Source organism: Gorilla gorilla, chromosome 8, assembly GCF_029281585.2.
Source record: "Gorilla gorilla gorilla isolate KB3781 chromosome 8, NHGRI_mGorGor1-v2.1_pri, whole genome shotgun sequence".
Classification (NCBI taxonomy): Eukaryota; Metazoa; Chordata; class Mammalia; order Primates; family Hominidae; genus Gorilla; species Gorilla gorilla.
Window position 1 is genome coordinate 44,058,260 of NC_073232.2, and position 19,312 is coordinate 44,077,571.

At 55.1% G+C, this 19,312-nt stretch overlaps 1 protein-coding gene across 1 annotated transcript in view; it reads right to left on the minus strand.

Annotated features, from left to right (window-relative positions):
* CDH23 (cadherin related 23) overlaps positions 1 to 19,312 on the minus strand; it is a 419,032-nt gene that overhangs the window by 112,863 nt on the left and 286,857 nt on the right. Inside the window, exons 19-23 of the mRNA XM_063709996.1 lie at positions 15,687 to 15,759; positions 11,682 to 11,798; positions 8,027 to 8,139; positions 6,761 to 6,868; positions 62 to 251 (exon numbers count right to left, since the gene is read on the minus strand). Of these exons, the coding sequence (XP_063566066.1) occupies positions 62 to 251; positions 6,761 to 6,868; positions 8,027 to 8,139; positions 11,682 to 11,798; positions 15,687 to 15,759 (601 nt within the window). The remainder of the gene's footprint in view (positions 1 to 61; positions 252 to 6,760; positions 6,869 to 8,026; positions 8,140 to 11,681; positions 11,799 to 15,686; positions 15,760 to 19,312) is intronic.

Consider the following 19,312-nt stretch of genomic DNA (forward strand, 5'->3'; position numbering starts at 1 on the left):
GTCACCAGGGACACCCGCAGCCTAAGGTGTGGGGGCTGTGAGGGGCGAGAGGGGTCCATACAGTCAGTGACAGAGACGACGATTTTGCGCATCAGCTCGGCCTCATGGGGGTCGGGGTTCTCCCGGTCCAGCATGGCGTGGGTGGTGCGGATCTTGCCCGTGGTGCTGTTGAGGCTGTAGAACTTGTTGGGTGGCTGGATGCTGTACACCAGGGTGCCATTCTCCCCCAGGTCTGGATCCACAGCCACCACCTGCCCGGGAGGGAGCAGACCCCTTCACTGAGCCGCGCCTGGGGAGGGTGTCTCTGGGCTGGCCGGGAGTATCTGAGCTCAGACGTTGGTCCTGGGGAGGGGGCATCCTGGCTCTGGCCCAGGAAATGGGCATCCCCGCTGGGCCCGGTAGGGGGGTCCGAGAGGGCTGGGAGGCAGGAGTTCTCTAGGGGAGAGGCTGGGAACGGCTGGGGAGTCTGTATTCCAGCTAAGATTTTTGAAAGGATTTGAAACCCTGGATTTTGGAGACTGGGTTCCTCCTCATTAAACCCTCCCTCCCTTCCTTCCTTTGAAGCATTAGATTGTGACACCAGAGATGACAGGGCATGTGAAGGAAGCCATGGCTGGGGCCCAGTTTCAGAAGGCGGGACCCAGTTAGCTGGGGCAGTCGCAGGGCTGGGGGAGTGTTAAGGAAGGAGAGTGTGGAGCTCCCTGGAAGGGAGGTACATCGTCCCTGATAAGGGGCAGGGTCTCAGGACTGGACCTCAGACACTCTGGCCCCTTCAACTCCCTGGCCTACAGCCTGGTTCCCCACTTATAACCCCCACGTCATGAAGGGGTCAGTGCTCAGTGCCATCCTAACACAGGGTCGGTGAACCCCACAGCCTGCTGTCCCTTAGTGTCCCAGATCCCACACAGCCAGGTCATAAACAAAAGGCAAAGGGCCCCCTGCAGCCTTTGAGGGCTCCTCATCTTCGCCGAGGCCCCCTGCGTGCACCGATCCCCCGCTCTGTGGGGAAGCTCCCTCGTCCTCCAACCGCCCTGCCTTCCACAAGGAGAAAGCAGAGCCCAGAGAGGCACAGGCCAGTCTTAGGGTCACACAGCACCAGCCTTGGAGCTGACCCAGCTCCCAGCCTGGAGGCTCCTGAGGTGGCCCTTACCCCTCGCTCACCCCTGACCCTGCATTGCAGAGGCCACTGTAGCACCAGGGGTGGACAAGATCAGTGGTGGTTGGGGGGGAGAGGTGACTACAGTCCCTGGGGCCACATCAGGACAGTATTATTCTTAACTGCAGGACACTCGGTGATGACAGCCAGGCTTGTCAGCTCCTTCATCTTACTTGACGTGGAGCCTTTTGTGCTTTGGCAGCAGAATCTGTCCCTCCTCTGCTTAATCCCCAGCCAGAGGTGTCTCTGGGGCCACCAGACCAGAACAGACAGATGAGCTGCCCTGGCTGAGAACTCCCATCTGCCTCTGTCCATGGGTCCTGGGGAGGCCGGGGAGAGAGAGGCTGATGCAGGGCTGAATGCTGTGGCACCCTAGGCAGGCTTCCCCTTCAGAGGGGTGGGGGCAGCCCCCACTCCCACCAGGGACTGCTCGGCCCTCCTCTCCCTTCCCAACCTCGCAGCACCAAAGGGTAGAGGAGGGGAGGTCCCTGCCTTCCAGGCCTGAGGTGTCCTTATCTTGCTGTGGGCACGTTGCCTCAGTTTCCCTAGCCTCCATAAAGGGGAGCCCAACACCCCATTTTGCAAACAGGAGATAGGGCTCTTAGGTACTCCAGGCATAATTTAAAACAGGCCAAGTCGTTTCACAGATGGACATAGAAGACCAGCATTCCTTGTGTTTCTACAATGCTTCTCTCAACAGTTTGAAAAGGGAGAATTTTTTTTTCTTTGAGACGAAGTCTTGCTCCATTACCCAGGCTGGAGTGCAGTGGTGCAATCTCGGCTCACTGTAATCTCCACTTCTGGGGTTCCAGTGATCCTCCCACCTCAGCCTCCCGAGTAGCTGGGATTACAGGCAAAAGCCACCACGCCTGGCTAATTTTTGTATTTTCAATAGAGACAAGGTTTTACCATGTTGGCCAGGTTGGTCTCAAACTCTTGACCTCAAGTGATCCTCCCGCCTCGGCCTCCCAAAGTGCTAGGATTACAGGTGTGAGCGACCACACCCAGCCTGGGGGAGAGATGATTTTCTCCCTATTTTATTTTTCTGGATGGGGAAACTGAGGAAGAGAGCAGTTAAATCACTTGTTCCAGGCCAGGCCTGTTGCTGAACAGGCTGAGATACATTTCACATGGCGGGTGGTTTCTCCTCTTCCATTCCCTCTTCCTGCCCCTACCATGCCAGAGAGTGCCGGGGTAGCTGCTTCCAAGTGATCCTGGTTGGGGCATGGGCAATGGTTTTGGGTCTCTTGACCCACTCCCTGGTCACAGGGCAGGTTGGGAGTACAGGAGAGGGTGGAGGGCTGTGACCTCTCCTGCAGGCTCCCTGCTGGGCGATTTTGTAGAATCTCACCACTTTCCCCTCATTTATTTCCCATTTCACGCCCGTCATTTTTCTCCTGGCCTGACAGGGAATAATTCTCTCCTTCTCCCCTCTCCTTTATTTTGCTGGAGGGCTTTGAAAGGCTCTAAATCAATGCCCATCAGCCAGGTCCTTGAAGGCAGCTGCAGGAGCCAGGAAGGAGAGTGGGACCAAAATCTCCCTTGCAGACAGAGAGACGGCCACTCCGCCAGCGCACACCAGTGCAGGTGGACATCCTCAGTGCCTGCATGCCAGGCCACACCCGGTGCATGCAGATGCACACACTGCACCAATTCCAAATGCACCCAAATGAAGCCACATGTGGGAAGACACTTGTCTGCATGCAAGCTCTGAAAATCACTGGGGTTGCCTTGTGCCTCCGACTCCAGGTGCTGTGGCCCATGCCATGTCTAGAGAGGGCTCTTGAGAGAGTCTTAGGCCATACGCCCTAGTCTACCTCTGACAAGGAAGACCCAGCTACCGCCTGGCTGAGCTAGGGGGTAGGGGAAAGGAAAGGTAAGATATTCACCAGCTGAATCAGTCCTCAACAACACATATTTTGAAATATTTTGAACACCTACAATGTGCCTGGAACTGTGCTAGGCAGTACGGTTTGACAGTGAACAAGACAAGTGCGATTCCAGCAAAGGAAGCAGATGATGGTAATGATAGTGATGATGGTGACAGCTACCATTTACCGACCACTCCCCATGTGCCAGTGCTTCCTATATCTTGGCTCAGTAAGCGCTGATCACAGTTCTATCGGGTGGGGACTCTTACTAGCCCTATTTTTTAGATGAGAAGAACTGGAGCACAGAGAGGTTAAGCAACTTACCCAAAGCCACACAGCTGGTAAGTGGTGTAGCTAGAGTGAGAACTTGGGCATTTTGGTACCAGAGGCTGCCTGCTTAATCACTAAACCACGTGCCTCTTAATAAGCAAATAGCCTACCAAACAAATAAGCACAGATTGTGGGTCCAGCTCTGCAGGAAACAGAATTTGGAGAGGGGTCAGAGCTACTTTAGACAGTAGTCAGGCAGGGGCTCTCTAAGACAGCTGACGTTTTAAGCTGGGACAGATGAAACAGAATGAGCTACCTATGAAAAGAGCAGGGGTCAGGGAGGAAAGGGCTTGTGCAAAGGCTCTGAGCTGGGGGAGAGTTGAGTGGGTGCAGGGAAACGAAAGGCCTGTGTGTTGGCGATGGGTGGTGGTTGTGGGCGTGGGTGTGTGCGGTGGGTGTGGGAAGGGCGGGGTGGGAGATGAGTCAGGTGGTGGGCCAGCCCCTGTTCAAATATCACCTCCTCCTTCTGTCACCTGAACCTCGGTTAGCTATTCCCTCTGTAGTCACCTCACCTCACACTTTGGCCACAGACCCTACCTCAACCTGGGGCACTGTGAGGCCCTAGAAGGCTCCAGGGGGTCCTCTCCAAGGTAATGAGACATACCCATGTATATACATATGTATGCATATATACATTTTATGGCTATAAAATTGGAAATAATTTTTATAACTTGCTTTTCAAAATATTTGGCTATGACAAACTTGACTAACATATAAGCTTCTTGATTTCTGATTTCCTGGCAATCATCATACGTAACTGGGAATTCCAGAAAATTCTGGAAAATTTTCAAGAATTCTAGAAAAATCTAACCTCCAATTTGTCCTCGAATGTAATGAAATTTTCACAAACACTAAATTTCATAGTTACTAAAGCTGCCATCTTTCATCTGATAGATGTTTCATATAACAAGTTTTAGTTTTGATTTTTCCCTTTTCTCTTTGAACTTTCAGGTCATCACATTTATTTTTCAGGTCTCAAATACTACCCTGGGGCACTGAAAATCTCCAGCCTGTGCCCACCTGACGCCAGCGGTGGAACAGCCACACCCGCTCTGTACTACAGATAGTGATGATGCGGCTGGCTCCTCAGGGGTGACAATGGGGCAGACCCTGAGGGTTTTGTAGGTCTGGCAAGGGCTCTGGCTTTTGCACAGGGTGAGATGGGAACCACTGGGGTTTGAACAGAAGAGTGACATGACACTCCCCAAAGGCAGGCAGGGCGGGAGCTTCCTTTTTTTTTTTTTTTTTTTTTTTTGAGACAGGGTCTCACTCTGTCACTCAGGCTGGAGTGCAGTGGTGTGATCTTGGCTCACTGCAGCCTCTATCATCCAGGCTCAAAAATCATCTTGCCTTAGCCTCCTGAGTATCTGGGACCACAGGTGTGCACCACCACACCAGGCTACTTAAAAAAAAAAATTTATAAAGAGGGGGTGGGGATCTTACTATGTTGCCCATACTGGTCTCGAACTCCTGGGCTCAAGCGATCTGCCTGCCTTGGCCTCCCAAAGTGCTGGGATTACAGGCGTGAGCCACTGCACCTGGCCTGGTGTTGCTTCCTGTACCCTCAGCCTGAGAAGCGTGGGGCCTGGCACACAGTAGGCATTCCCTGATAGCTCGTGGATTTCCTGGAGAGTGAGGAGGCACTGGGCAGCAGGCCCTTGGTCCATTGTCTGTGCCTGCTCATGGCTCAGAAGGACATGTGGAGGGCAGGAGACCTGGTGAAGGGCGGGGGGACCAAAGCTTGCAGATGCCCAAGACTGTGTGCAGTCCTCACCTGGCACACCCACGCCTTGTCTGCCAGGTGTACTATTTGATAACGGCAATCCAGGCTGGTGTCCTGTGCAGCCCCCTTTTCCCAGAGCAACCTTCCTCATCTGCCCCTCAATTCCCTTTGGGAGGAATTTCCCAAAAACCTAAGGGAAAGGTGAGGGTTGACCAGAAGGTGTTCAGAGGTGAGATCCAGCCCCAGCTCTTGGAATCCCTGGCTGGGGTGGGGAGGAGGTTACCCTGGGCTAGTGCAGTGCCCACAAGGCGGCAGCAGAGAGCACCCACCAAAGAGCCTAGAGAGCTGTGTCAAAGGGCAAGGGTCCTGGTTTCTAAACCTGGCCCTGGGCTGGAAGGAATTCCTCTACGGGGCTTTGAAAAAATCCCAGATTCCAGATCCCTCACCTCTGCCCTATTCCACTGTGCCTATTCCAGTGCCAGAGCCACATTTGGCAGTGGCTCTGGATGGGAGAGGAGGTCAACCTGGAAGGAAGGACAAAGAGGGAGGGAAGGATTGGTTGTCATGCCTATCTTCCTTTCCACATTGTTCACTGACTGGCTGTCAGCTGGTGTGTGGGTGTCCCCTCCCAGAGGAATAAGGACTGGGCCAGGTGGTTTCTAATCCCTTGTCTCCAAGTCAGACAGACCAGGGTTCGAGTCCTGACCGCACCCTTTACTAGCTTTGGGACCTTGCGCAAGCCTTTAAGTTCTAAGTCTGTCTCCTCCACAGTGCAATGGCAACGGAATCCCTCTGCCTTGTGAGATTACGGTGAGGAGGACAGAGTTCCTGAGAAGCCCTCAGGGGAGGCTCAGAGCACATCCCAGGTGTTCAGTCAATTGCCAGGATTCATGTCCCCCACAGAGCTGGGTGGGTGGCAGTGGGGATGTTCATGTGGGGACAAGCCTCCTCAAGTAAGGCCACGTGGTGTACAGGATGGGGCAGGAGAAGGCTGAAAAATGTGGACCTCCCAGCAGAGCAGATGGTGTGGGGTTGGGACCTGGGCTTCCTCAGTTTCCCCAGGATTCTGGTCTCCGCTGGAGATGCCCTGGCTTTGACCGTGTCTCCCCTCTGCACCCTGAATTGTGCACATTCCTGCACATGAGCACACAACACACACAGGGGCCTGTGCAAACCTGGCAAACCTGTGCCAGAAAATTCCTGAGGTGAACACAACCCCTGCTGGGCAGCCCTGGGGGCCAGCCCGTGGGGGAGCTGACCCAGATGGATGACTGCAGGGGCACAGCAGTGAAAGACAGGTGCTGGGGTGGAGCTGGGGCTTGTGCAGTGTGGGGTGGGAGCTCTCCAGAGGGGGTGGCCAGAGTCCCGGGCTCTAAGGGCACGTGTGGCTCACAAGCGGAACCGGCCAGAGCTCCCCTGCCACTGTCCCTGGGCTGCCTGAAGCTCCCTTTGACAAAGCCTGAGGCCTACTGACACTGGAGGCTGGATGAGGGCTTTCCCTTGACCTCTGACTGCCTTTCACCATACAGGAGAACCGCTAGAACTCTATTGCAAGAGCCAGCTCAGAGGGACACAGAGTCCACCAGCCCCATAGGGGAAGGCCCCCTGGAATCGCAGTGGGAGGGGCACAGATCCCTGGGAAGGGCCGCCTGGCGGTTCTGCTGCTCTGCCACCACCTACCGTGGTCACGTCAGAGTCTGGAGGGGTCATCTCCACCAGGTTGATGTAGTAGGGTGCGTCCTTCCATGTGGGGTGGTTGTCGTTGATGTCCAGGAGGGTGATGTTTACCTGTGAAGCCATAAGGGGCGCTGGGAGACACACCCAGCTGAGATGGGCCAGGGCAGGGCCTGCCAGGGGAAAAGTGCTCAGATGCCCACGGGCAATCTTCGCATTAATTCTGCCAGTTCCACCAACCTTGGGAGCCTTGGGCAGGGCCCGGGCTTTCGAGGGCAGGAAGGAGCCAGGCCCCTTCAGGAGAGAGAGTTCCAGTGTTGTCCCATCAGGAGGCAGTGGAACGGATGTGATAACCCCTGAAATCCTTGCTGTGACCTGGGACTTCCCCCATCCCTGCCTCCAGTCTTGGCTGAAGGTGACTGACAGGGTGGGGGATCTAATAGAATCCCTTGAGCCTCCCCGTCTCAGCTACAAGCCAAGCAATTTCCTTGCTCACCTGCCACCAGGTACATTATTTATAGGGCTCTGATTCCTATTAGTAGGAGCCTCCCTTGACAGAGTAGGGCACTGGGGATATTTCCATCAAATCCCTGGCCACACGATACCATCTCCAGCCTCTCTGGCTGGGTAAGGATGGGGTGGCTGCTGCAGGCTGGGTGAGGGCCACAGTTTTGAGGGTGAGCCAAAGAAACCGAATGGGGAACAAAGAGGGGAGGTGGCTGGAGTGACTGTCAGCTGGTCCTCCCGCTTCCTCTCCCACAGAGGGCTTCTCACTTCCCCTTTCACTTCTGCAGCCGAGAGCTCATTCGAGGCCCCCATGTTTTGTTCCTCTAGCTTTCTACTCTCTGGGGCACATTAGTTGGGGGAGAACAAGCCCCCAGGGACCCTCCAGGGCCCTGCTTCCTGCTCTGAGCTGCTCTTCCTTGCAGGAATGCCTGCTTCTGCTTTGTTGACAGGCACCAAGGCAAGGATGGGCCTATGGGGCTCATGCCTTCTGCCACCTGCCCTCCTGGATTTTTAGGGGCAGGAGAGAAAGTATTTCATTTTGCTCCTCCCAAGTGCCCCTACATTCCTGGTGGTGATGCCTTTCTTCCCCACAGCTGTGGTGGCCCCGGGGGCTGACCTCTGCTGCTGATGAGTTCATTTTTGCCCCCTTGCTCATTCTCACAAAGCCTCACACTGGCTCAGGACACGGGGGTCCAGAGGTACAAGCAGGGAGCAGCAGCCTGGCTGGCGAGGGGGAGCTGGGGCACGGGAGGGGAGCGCACTCACGGTGGCGATGCCAGTTTTCTGGTTGTGGCCCACACCCCCGTCCACTGCGCGAACGATGAGGATGTATTCAGACTTGGTCTCTCGGTCAAGCAGAGACGTGGTGGTGATTTCCCCTGTCAGAGAGAGAAGTGGGTGCGTGAGAGGGTTTGGGTGGGCCAGGGAGAGAGGGAGGGAAGGAGAGAGCGAGGGAAGGAGAGAGAGTGAGAACTTGCACGAGAAATGTTAGCAAGCTACCATGATCTGGCAGCCTGGATGTGTTCCTGAGCTGGTGCTCACAGTGGGAGACGGGAGAGCTCCTGTGCCTTGGGAGCTGGTTCCCCAGGGCTGGGCAACATAACCCCACGAGGAAGAAATATTTGCAGATGTGGGAAAATCTAAGCTGATTCTCGGGGTTAGGGGTGGAGAACAGGGCAGGAGGGCCATTAGGCCTTAAGCTCAGTCACAGATCACCTCTTGTTTAGACTTTTGACATTATCTTACTGGCTTTCTCACCTGGAGCTAGTTACTTCAATCCTCTGTGCCTCAGTTTCCTCATAGGGTCCAAAGGGAACCATAATAGGAAATACCTCATAGGGCTATTGTGGGGTTAATTTAATTAAGATCATGGAAATCTTAGAACAGTGCCAGGCACTGTTTATTTATACAGTCACAGAAATACAATGACAGGAAATAAAAACACCGGGTGTTCGCATGCGTCTAACTTGTGACTCATTACTGGACAGTTCAACCTATCCAACCTTATCGTGCATTGATAATTAATAGTTATAAAATAATTTCCTAATTACATTGTGAATAGCATAATTACATTGCCTCGAGTTTTTTTAGTGTGCTAAATCTGAACAATTAAACAACATTTCTTGTTCGCCTGTATTTGGTCTTTCTTTGTATTTTGGTGTAACTGAAATGTAAACATCACCCTGATAGTGGTGTGCTGGTAAATGTTTGACAACTGGCTCCCCAAAATAAAAAAAAAAAAAAGGCATTTGCCAATTTCCTTGGTGTAAATAGCCCCACCAGGGCCCATTTTAAGCTACCAACTTGATGGTATTGAATATGGAGTTCACAATTGAGTGCCTTGCTAGCTCTTGGGAGCAGAGTGAGCCAGTCCCAGCAGACTTCAGCAATCACAGCAGCCAGGCCATTTACTATCTTGCATCAGCCATGGGAGAGCACCCACGTGGTGAAGATGTGAGATGTGGATTTGAATTCTGATTATGGCCCTTCCCAGACGCTTGGCCTTGGAGAATTTTAATTCTTTGAAGCTTCAGTTTTCTCATCTATAAAATGGAGATTAGTGTGACTTCCATGCAGAGCTGTTGTGAGGCTACAGTAATTCTAGGTGAGGCTCCCAACACTCAGAAAATGACTGTTTCCTTCCAATGGACTGTGAGCATTCCCCACGGGCAGGGCCTGTGTGCTATCCATCTTTTATCCCCAATGCCTGAGCTGTGTGACCTGGGCCAAGTCGCTTAACTTCTCTGTGCTTGGTTCTTTCCACCATAAAACAAGGCAGCTGGACCAGATTGCTTTTAGGACCGCTTCTACCCTGACAGTTCCCTCTGTGGCACACTGGCTTGCCCTCTGGTCTGTGCAGGGCTGAGCAGGGAGCTGGGGGTGGGTGAGAGGGCAGCTTAGGTGCTGAGGCCAGGAATGGAAGACTCACAAAGGTCTGCCCAACAAGCCACACTCCCTGCCAGGGTGGTGTCAATTAATTGGCAGGGCAAGGAAGAAATTAATCTCTAAAAAGTTTTAAACGTGAACTTGTCGGCATGATAGATGGCCTCTCCTGTCTGGGAAATTAGATCCAATTAAGGCCACCTCTGTGGAGTAGCCCTGGCTAATTTGACCGAGGAACTCAGAGGAAAACACTTACACCTTTGGAGCCAAAGTCGTGTTAAGGCAGCAAGAAAATGTCTGTGTCATTAAAGGCCCCAGGTGGAGCTGGAGCCCTGACTGGGGAGGCAAGGGCAGGGGTGGCTAAAAGGCCAGGGAGCTACTCATATAATGGCGCCTTTAATGTTTGGATTCTGGAGTCAGAAGTTCGTGCTCTGCGAGTCCTCAGTCAGGTTACTTAACCTCCCCAGTGGCTCAGCTTCCTTATCTGGAAAATGGGGATAAGGCTAGTACCTGCGTCACAGGTGAGGAGGGCAGAATGAGATGCTGCTGCTGCTCAGAGCCCTGGGAACAGTGCTGGGCATGTGGTTCATATCCATTCATGACATGACTCTGAGACCCCTGGGAATGAGGGCTCACTGTGGGGGGAAGCTCCTGAGAGCTGGGAGGAAGGCCCTCACTTTCTCAGAGATAGAAAAAGAGGCTCACAGTGGCCCTGGGTCCCCTTCCTCAGTCTTCGTACCCGTCAGCACCAGCCATCTGCTTCCCAAGCCTCCGGGAAAAGGGATTGAAGGCTGACTTCCAACATGGAGGGATGGATAGCAGGAAGAGCTGATGCCCTGCTGGCCACTTACCACCTGCAGCAGGGATGGCCAGTGTCCACCAAAGATTCCTGCTCCTTTCCCAGGGGAGAATTATTACTTGGATGTGACTGCCAGGCAGGGCCTGGCCCATAACCTCCTCCTAGTGCTCTGATAACCCATGCTCTCTTTTCCCTTCTGCAGTGACCTTGGAGCCACAACATGGAAGAGGCCTGGGTCCCAGAATCATCATGTGGAAGGCTGTCACTCAACATCTACATGGGTTGACTATATGAATTTGAATTTGTATTGTCTCAAGCCACTGAGATAGGGCGTAGCTGTTTAGCATCGACAGTTCCTTTAACTCATACAGAAATGCGTATTGGAAGTGGGGTGCCTTGCATGCCCACTGAGCTGACTAGCAACCTCATGAGGTCAGAGCCATGTCCCCCTATTCCTTCCTGTGCCCCAGCACCTGGCTCAGAGCAGCCCCCACCCCAATTTCTGAATGAACATATGAATGAATGTACAGAAGTCCCAATTCTTCCCCAGGTCTGGCTGAAAGCCTGGATCTCTTGCTGCTTCTTTCTGCCCACTTTTTCTCCCAGCTTCAAGGAAGAGAGAAAACTGAGGAATGTACATGGAGAGATGAAGAAGAAAGAAGAGAGTTACATGGGCTGAGCTGGGAGCTGGGGGCAGGGGGCTCACAGGTGAATAAACAAAAGAGAATAATGATGGTAATTTTTTTAGCACTTTTCGTGTGCCAGGGACTATTCAAAGTTGCTCCCTATTATGTATCATTTAATCCACACAACAGCCCTAATATGATCTTCCTCATTTTACAGGTGGGGAAACTGAGGCACACATCCGTGTAAGAAGAGGAGCCAAGCTTTAAGAATGAGGTCAGCAGCTGAGGGAGGGGGATACTGAGGCTTTAATAAAGGTGTTCCTGAAGAGGGGTGTGTTAACCAGCTAGTTGTAAGATGGAACACATTTAAAACATAATACAACTCTTCACCCTTGAAAGACATCCTTCACTGGATCAATTCACATTGTGATTTTTTGGGTAAGATCAGTAATCACACTCAAATTAATATTTCATGGATTACACTGGTGCTCAAAGCTGGCCTGCTCAAAACTGAAAGGAAGGGGACCTGGGCCCAGAGGCTGGTCCTGGGGCCGGGTAGGGACAGTCAGCCTCAGGGTGTGGAGGACCGGGGTACTTGGGGTGGGGGGCTCACCTGAGCGGGCATTGATCCGAAACTGGGTGGAGCCTTCCAAGGAGTAGATGATGGACTCCTGGCCGTACTCCCGGGAGCGGTCCAGGTCCGTGGCATTCAGGAACAGCACCGTGGCTCCTTCAGGGGGAAAAAGGTGGGGGCAGGGGGTGCTGCTCACCCTGGGCCCCTGGCTTCAAGGCCCCAGCCCTGGGAGCACCATTTGCGCTGGCCCAAGAGGAGGACGTGGGACCCTCCCAGTGACCAGCTCTCAGGGAGGTGGGAGGCCTGCCTGTTGCGACATCCCAGGGACAAGGGCGGCTCAATTGTTGCTCCTGGAGCTGAGATCGCTGGGCTGGGTGGGGACAAGGCTCATGAGAGGCTTAGGGATGGACTGGGCCCTCTGGTGTCTTCCTGTCTCCCTGGCCCCTGCTTGGCTGGCCACTATATTAAATACACTCAGATTGGCCAACTGTCACTTGGAGTCAAAAGACATGAAATTCCATATTAAATTATTATACATTTACTGTATTCAATTTCAGTCTAGTTTTATCTTGTTCAGGGGAATTTATAAGGGTTTTTATTTTCTCTTTAATGTTCAGTTAAGGCCTTCCCTTTTATTTCCAGTTCCGTGAAATCCTGACTCAAGGTATCAGCTTTTCCAGCCACCCTGTCCAGACCCTGAGAGCAGCTTGTCCTGAAGCTGTGCCCACCAGGGCTTCTGGCTCCAGCCCCTCCTGCCACCCAACTGCCAGCTCTGGCCCAGTGGCGAGGAGGTCCGGTGCACAGGTTCCTGGAATCTTCACACCCAGACTGGACCCCTCAGGGCCTCGGCAGGCGCCTTCACCTGCCTGAGCATCACTTCCTCCCCTGGGACTGGGTCTGAAGATACCCTCTAACTTGTGAGTTTGCTGCTGGGATCCTGAGGGATAAAGCATTGAGGCCACAGGCTGAGCCCCACAGGGAGCTCCACTGGGCTGCAGGGCTGGTGGTGACCATCCAGCGGATGAATCAGCAGTCCCGAGGGGCAAGGGGCCAGGAAGGCCATTGTGGCCCTGTGGCCCTGGGGCCTCAAATATGACCCTCAGGCCTGCCTTGAGCAGGAGGACAGTCACATGAGCCCTAACATACCCCTGAAGAGAATTAAGTGCCATAGCGAAGGCTTCTCCTTGACAGAGTCCCCAGGGATGGGGGTGTAGTGCTGGAGGCGGCTCTTTAGCAGTGACATTCTCCAGGGGATGCCTCACTAGGACAGGCAGGGGAGGCTGGGTGCAGCCCAGCACCCACGCAGCTCATTGTCAGGTGCCAGAGTGGTACCCAGAGGTTCTCTTTAGAAGGCCTCGTGGTGCCAGGAAAGACCAGTTCTGACTCCACCATCCTGACTCCACCACCCCTGACTCCACCACTCCTGGCTCCACCACCGTTGACTCCACCATGCCTGGCTCCACCATCCCTGACTCCAGAGTCTTTAACTCCACTGTCCCTGACTCCACCACCCCTGGCTCCACCATCCCTGACTCCACCACCCCTGGCTACACCACCCCTGACTCCACCACCCCTGACTCCACCATCCCTGACTCCACCATCCCTGACTCCACCATGCCTGGCTCCACCATCCCTGACTCCAGAGTCTTTAACTCCACTGTCCCTGACTCCACCACCCCTGGCTCCACCATCCCTGACTCCACCACCCCTGGCTACACCACCCCTGACTCCACCACCCCTGACTCCACCACCCCTGGCTCCACCACCACTGACTCCACCATCCCTGACTCCACCACTCCTGACTCCACCATCCCTGACTCCACCACCCCTGACTCCACCACTCCTGGCTCCACCACCGTTGACTCCACCACCCCTGACTCCACCACCCCTGACTCCACCACTCCTGACTCCACCATCCCTGACTCCACCACCCCTGACTCCACCACTCCTGGCTCCACCACCGTTGACTCCACCACCCCTGACTCCAGCACCCCTGACTCCACCATCCCTGACTCCACCACCCCTGACTCCACCATCCCTGACTCCACCATCCCTGACTCCACCACCCCTGACTCCACCACTCCTGGCTACACCACCCCTGACTCCACCACCCCTGACTCCACCACCCCTGACTCCACCACCCCTGACTCCACCACTCCTGGCTCCACCACCGTTGACTCCACCACCCCTGGCTCCACCACCCCTGACTCCACCACCGTTGACTCCACCACCCCTGACTCCACCACCCCTGACTCCACCACCCCTGGCTCCACCACCCCTGACTCCACCACCCCTGGCTCCACCACCCCTGACTCCACCACCCCTGACTCCACCACTCCTGCCTCCACCACCATTGACTCCACCATGCCTGGCTCCACCATCCCTGACTCCAGCATCTTTAACTCCACTGTCCCTGACTCCACCACCCCTGACTCCACCACTCCTGGCTCCACCACCGTTGACTCCACCATGCCTGGTTCCACCATCCCTGACTCCAGCGTCTTTAACTTCACCACCCCTGACTCCACCACCCCTGACTCCACCACCCCTGGCTCCACCACCCCCGGCTCCACCACCCCCGGCTCCACCACCCCCGACTCCACCACCCCTGACTCCACCACCCCTGGCTCCACCACCCCTGAATCCACCACCCCTGGCTCCACCACCCCTGACTCCACCACCCCTGACTCCACCATCCTTGACTCCACCACCCCCGGCTCCACCACCCCCGGCTCCACCACCCCCGGCTCCACCACCCCCGGCTCCACCACCCCCGGCTCCACCACCCCCGGCTCCACCACCCCTGGCTCCACCACCCCTGAATCCACCACCCCTGGCTCCACCACCCCCGACTCCACCACCCCCGGCTCCACCACCCCCGACTCCACCATCCTTGACTCCACCACCCCTGGCTCCACCACCCCTGGCTCCACCACCCCCGACTCCACCACCCCCGACTCCACCACCCCCGGCTCCACCACCCCTGACTCCACCACCCCTGGCTCCACCACCCCTGACTCCACCACCCCTGGCTCCACCATCCCTGAATCCACCACCCCTGGCTCCACCACCCCTGACTCCACCACCCCTGGCTCCACCACCCCTGACTCCACCACCCCTGGCTCCACTACCCCTGAATCCATCATCCCTGGCTCCACCACCCCTGGCTCCACCACCCCTGGCTCCACCACCCCTGACTCCACCACCCCCGACTCCACCACCCCCGGCTCCACCACCCCCGACTCCACCACCCCTGACTCCACCACCCCTGGCTCCACCACCCCTGACTCCACCACCCCTGACTCCACCACCCCTGGCTCCACCATCCCTTATTCCACCATCCCTGGCTCCAGCATCTCTAACTCCAATGTCCCTGACTCCACCATCCATGACTCTACTGTCCCTGATTCCAGCCTTCCCGTCTCCTTCAGCCACTGCAGCAGTTCCTGACATGGGCGTTTTCTTTGCTAGGATCATTTGCTCTGAGGGTAAGGGCGAAGCTGCCAGCCTGCCCCAAGGGCAGAACAGATCCCCTGGAACCTGAGTGTGGAGCTGGTGGTGCTGGGTCTGCAAACTGAGCCCTGCAACCTGAGCCTGGCCCAGAGATTAGCCTCTCAATCGCATCCTCACATAGGAACATATGCCCCGCTGTAAGGCCACCCCTCTGAAATCATGGCCCCTGGGACCTGCCTCACAGTGCTATAGTCTCGGAGCCCTCTGCACACTTAAGACTGTTTAATCAAGATTGCTTAATTAATCATGGATCATTATTCTTCCCCCACTAGACTATAGTTAGAGGAGAGCAGGAACCAAGTGCCCAGCACAGCACCTGCACATAGCAGGTGCTCTGGAACTAGCTGTTAGCTGGCAGGTAACTAGATGTTTCCAAAGGCTCCCCGATTTGTCAAGGAGCTTGGACAGGGAAAGAGAAGGCCATGGACCTCCCACAATTTGTGTGCAGAGCCAGGGTGTGCACATCCTGGGTGCCGTGACTGCTGGCTGCCTACCTTCATGTGCCCCCCACCCCCCGACCTGAGCCTGTACCTGCCATGATGTTCTCCACCACGGAGACGAAGTAGGCGGGCTTGCTGAAGGTGGGAGGGTTGTCATTCTCATCCTGGAAGGAACACAGACAGGTTGCAGGAGGCTGCAGGGAAGCAGGTGGGCTGGCCAGATGTCTAAGGTGGGCACCAAGGAGTCAGGCTGGGTCTGGCTGGCCCTAAAGAGCTTTGGCCTCTCCGTATAACCAGAGCCAGGTGAGGTGTCAGCAGGGAGTCAGGTAACCCTCTGGCAGGCTACAGTTCTAGGAGGTAGGACCAGCCTTGGGGAAACATGCAGGCCTCAGGAAGGGATGGGGAGGCCCAGGAAGAGGGAGTGTGCCGGCAGCAGCTGGGACTGCCGACAGCTGCCAGCTCCCCAGGCTCCCCGCTGGTCCTCCAGCTGAGCCTCAAGCTCACTCCAGCACTCACACCCCCAGCTCCCATGCTGGGGATGCCCACTTGGACCCCTGCGTAGGTCCACCAGGATGATGACAAAAGCTTCTAGGACTCTCCTCAAAGATACTGAAGTATGCGGTGGCAGCTCAGGGTCAGGTGGTTCCCAGAGCCCAAACTCTGGCCCTGGGCTGGCTGCTGGCAGGTACAGCTAGATTCCTCCTTGCACACGAGAACAACGGCTCTTCCAGCCCCTGGGCCACCCCTGGCCCAGAGCCCCACCCCTGTCAGTTCTAAAGCAATATCTCTTCCAGCCCAGCCTTCGCCAATAGCCAGAGGACAGTGCTTGGCTGAGGGGCTGAGCCTGGCAGGGTATGGTGGGCAACTTCTGCCTCCTGCTATGCACCCCCCAACTCCTTCACACCGTGGCCCTTCCTCTTCAATTAGAAGAGACTTTCCTGCCCTTTAATACTCTTATCCTCACCAACCACTCTTGCAATCTCCCAACAAGAATTCCTCCCTGCTTCCCTCTTGGAGGAAGCCTCCCCAGCCCACTTGGCTCATGACCTTCTCCCCTTTCCTGAGAGTCCAGTGCAGAGCTCAGGAGTCAGTCTGAGTCCCGGCACCGCTGGGCAGTCTTTATGTTACAGTCTTTGGCAGTTCCTGTTTGTTTGCTAGTGCAAATAGGAGCTCCATGAGAAGGCCTGGCTTCTCATGGAACTGAGAGCTCTTAGGGGGAAAGGATCCTGTATGAAGCCCCCTTTGCTGGAGTCACTGATGACAGAGCAGCCATGAAAGATGGGGGCATGCTATCTGGCTGCACACCCCTTGGGACATCAGAGAATCTCAGCCTGCTAAGATTGTGGGTGCCCAGTAAGGAGTGATCCTTTCTTTCTCCAATCTGCCCCTTGGCTCTGGATGGCACCCTGGGTCACGCTGACCTGCCCCTCTCCCCAGATACCCAGCAGTCTCAGGATTCCCCTGATGTCCAATGCCCCAGCTGCGTGCCTGGGCATCTCCCCTGTCCCTGGTGCGGGTGCGAGTGCCCCATATACTTATACATTTAAGCTTCTGCTTGGCTGCACGAAACGGTGTGGAGAATGTCAGTGACAGAGCATGAGGCAGAAACTTATTAGCGGTGATATTTCCCCGGATCTTGGCGCTGCATTCGCTATTAGTTCTAAATCAGCGGCTCGCTCTACAAAAGCTTATTGTCCCCTAATGGGAAATCTACAAACCGAGTTTGACTTCTTTATTAAAAACCAACAAGCAGTGGATGAAAAAGAATCACCTGGCCCCTCCGGCCCCTCCTCCTGGAGCCCTGTGGTTTCCATCTGCCTCTCCCCACCCCCAACCTGTGCAGGAAATGCTGCCATCAACGACTTCATTGCTGTTGGGTTTTTAAATTCCAATTGGGAGAAAATCCTTTTGATGGAGGGAGGAGGCCGCTTAGCCGAGTGACAGCTACTTAAAAACCAGCCATGTGCAAAATCACCCTGAAGGCGGTGACCTTTTCAAGTGTGGTCCTCAGACACAAGTGACTGTGCCATCCAGAGGCCCTGCTTGAGAGACAATGTTCACTCATAGCCAAGGTGTCACCTGTCTTTGTTGCCAGACTCTCCGGCTGCCCCAGGGCCAGGGTGTACTCGGAAGGGAAGTGCAGGGCCCCTGCTTGTCCCTGGGATGGCTTTGAGGGAATTTGAAAATGGGGCCCCTTCTACTAGGCCACTGTGGTTTCATGCCAGGGCATACCCTGGCTTCCCAAGTGCAAAGTGAGGTGGGTTCTTACCCCCACCCACCTCCTCTGTGGTCCCAGGGAGGGAGGCTGCTGGTCACACTTTTATTTGCAGGGACAAAAAGTGAGTTCAGTCCCTTCACCTTCATCTCTCTGCATGCTCCGGCCCCCTTTAGCGGGGCTGAGGCACAACGAGATGCTCCAGTCCCTGCCTTAGCTGAGCTACAGGTTGGGACAGGTCTGGGGTTTGGAGCAGAGCTCGGGTTTCAAAATCTCATGAGGGTGGGTCTCTGAAGGCCTTGCTCCTCAAAGTGTTGTCCCCTGACCAGAAGCATCCACATCACCTGGGAGCTGTGTGGGAGGACACACAGAATCCCAGCCCTGCCTCAGACCCACTAAATACGAATCTGCCTTTTAATGAAATCCCCAGAGAATTCCAGGGCCCAGGGAACTTTGAGAAGCACTGGTCTCAGTCATATGTGGATAGGGATGACCAAGGTTCCAGGCCTGTGGCTGTGGTGGAAAGCATGTCAACATGGGAGTCATTCAGGTCAGGGTTCAAGTCCCAGCTCTGCCAGTAAGGAAGAAAGGCACTGGTGAGCCTGAGCCTCAGCCTCCCCATCTGTAAAGTGGGACTGAAAGGGGCTGGGTCATGTGAAAGGACTTGGCACATTCCTGGAGCTCAGCACATTTTAGTTTCCATTTCGCTACTTAGGTCTGTCCAGCCCTGGGCTAGCCAGAACACTTAACTTATTTCCCTAGACCTCCCTTACTCTTACCCTCTCCAGCATCCACTCCCCAAAGCCTGAATGGCTCCCTCTCTGCCTCAGCCCACTCACGGGAACTCCCATTTGCACTAGCGACAGGCTGGGGCATGGGTGCGGCTGCTGCTATGCATGGCTGTCTTATCGCTGTAATGACAGCCAACATTCCAGGTGCCAGGTGCCACCTGCACAATCCCATTTCAGCCTCACAAAAATATCATGATGCAGGTACCACGATTACCACCATTTTGCAGATGAGGAAGTTGTTTCAGAGACCTAGGTCACACAGCAAGAGGGCAGCAGAGCCAGGTTTCAAACCCATGTGCCTCCACAGCCACACCCCTCTTTCCACAGCCACACCCCTCTTTCCACTTGGTGTCTCCTTGGGGTGTGGAGCAGGCTGCACATTCACCTTCTTGTCCTACTGGGGGCCCAGCACAGAATTCACTGCCTCCTTGTGCAGAGCAGCATCCTGGCTGGTTGAAAGCGATGGGTGGGTTGGTCAGGGTTGTGAGTGCAGCTACGATTAGAGGAGGCTTGGGGGCTGTGGTCAAGTCTGGGAAACTAAGGCCAGGTTTAGGTGATGTGGTCGGGGTCGGGCCATGGGGTAAAGTGCCAGCCCATGGTCATGACGGCCAGGGAATGCATCATCGTTCCCTACCCTCGGTGTTTCTAGGTGGGAGGTTACAGGTTTGAGTCAGGCCGTTTTTTTTGTTGTTGTTGTTTGTTTGTTTGTTT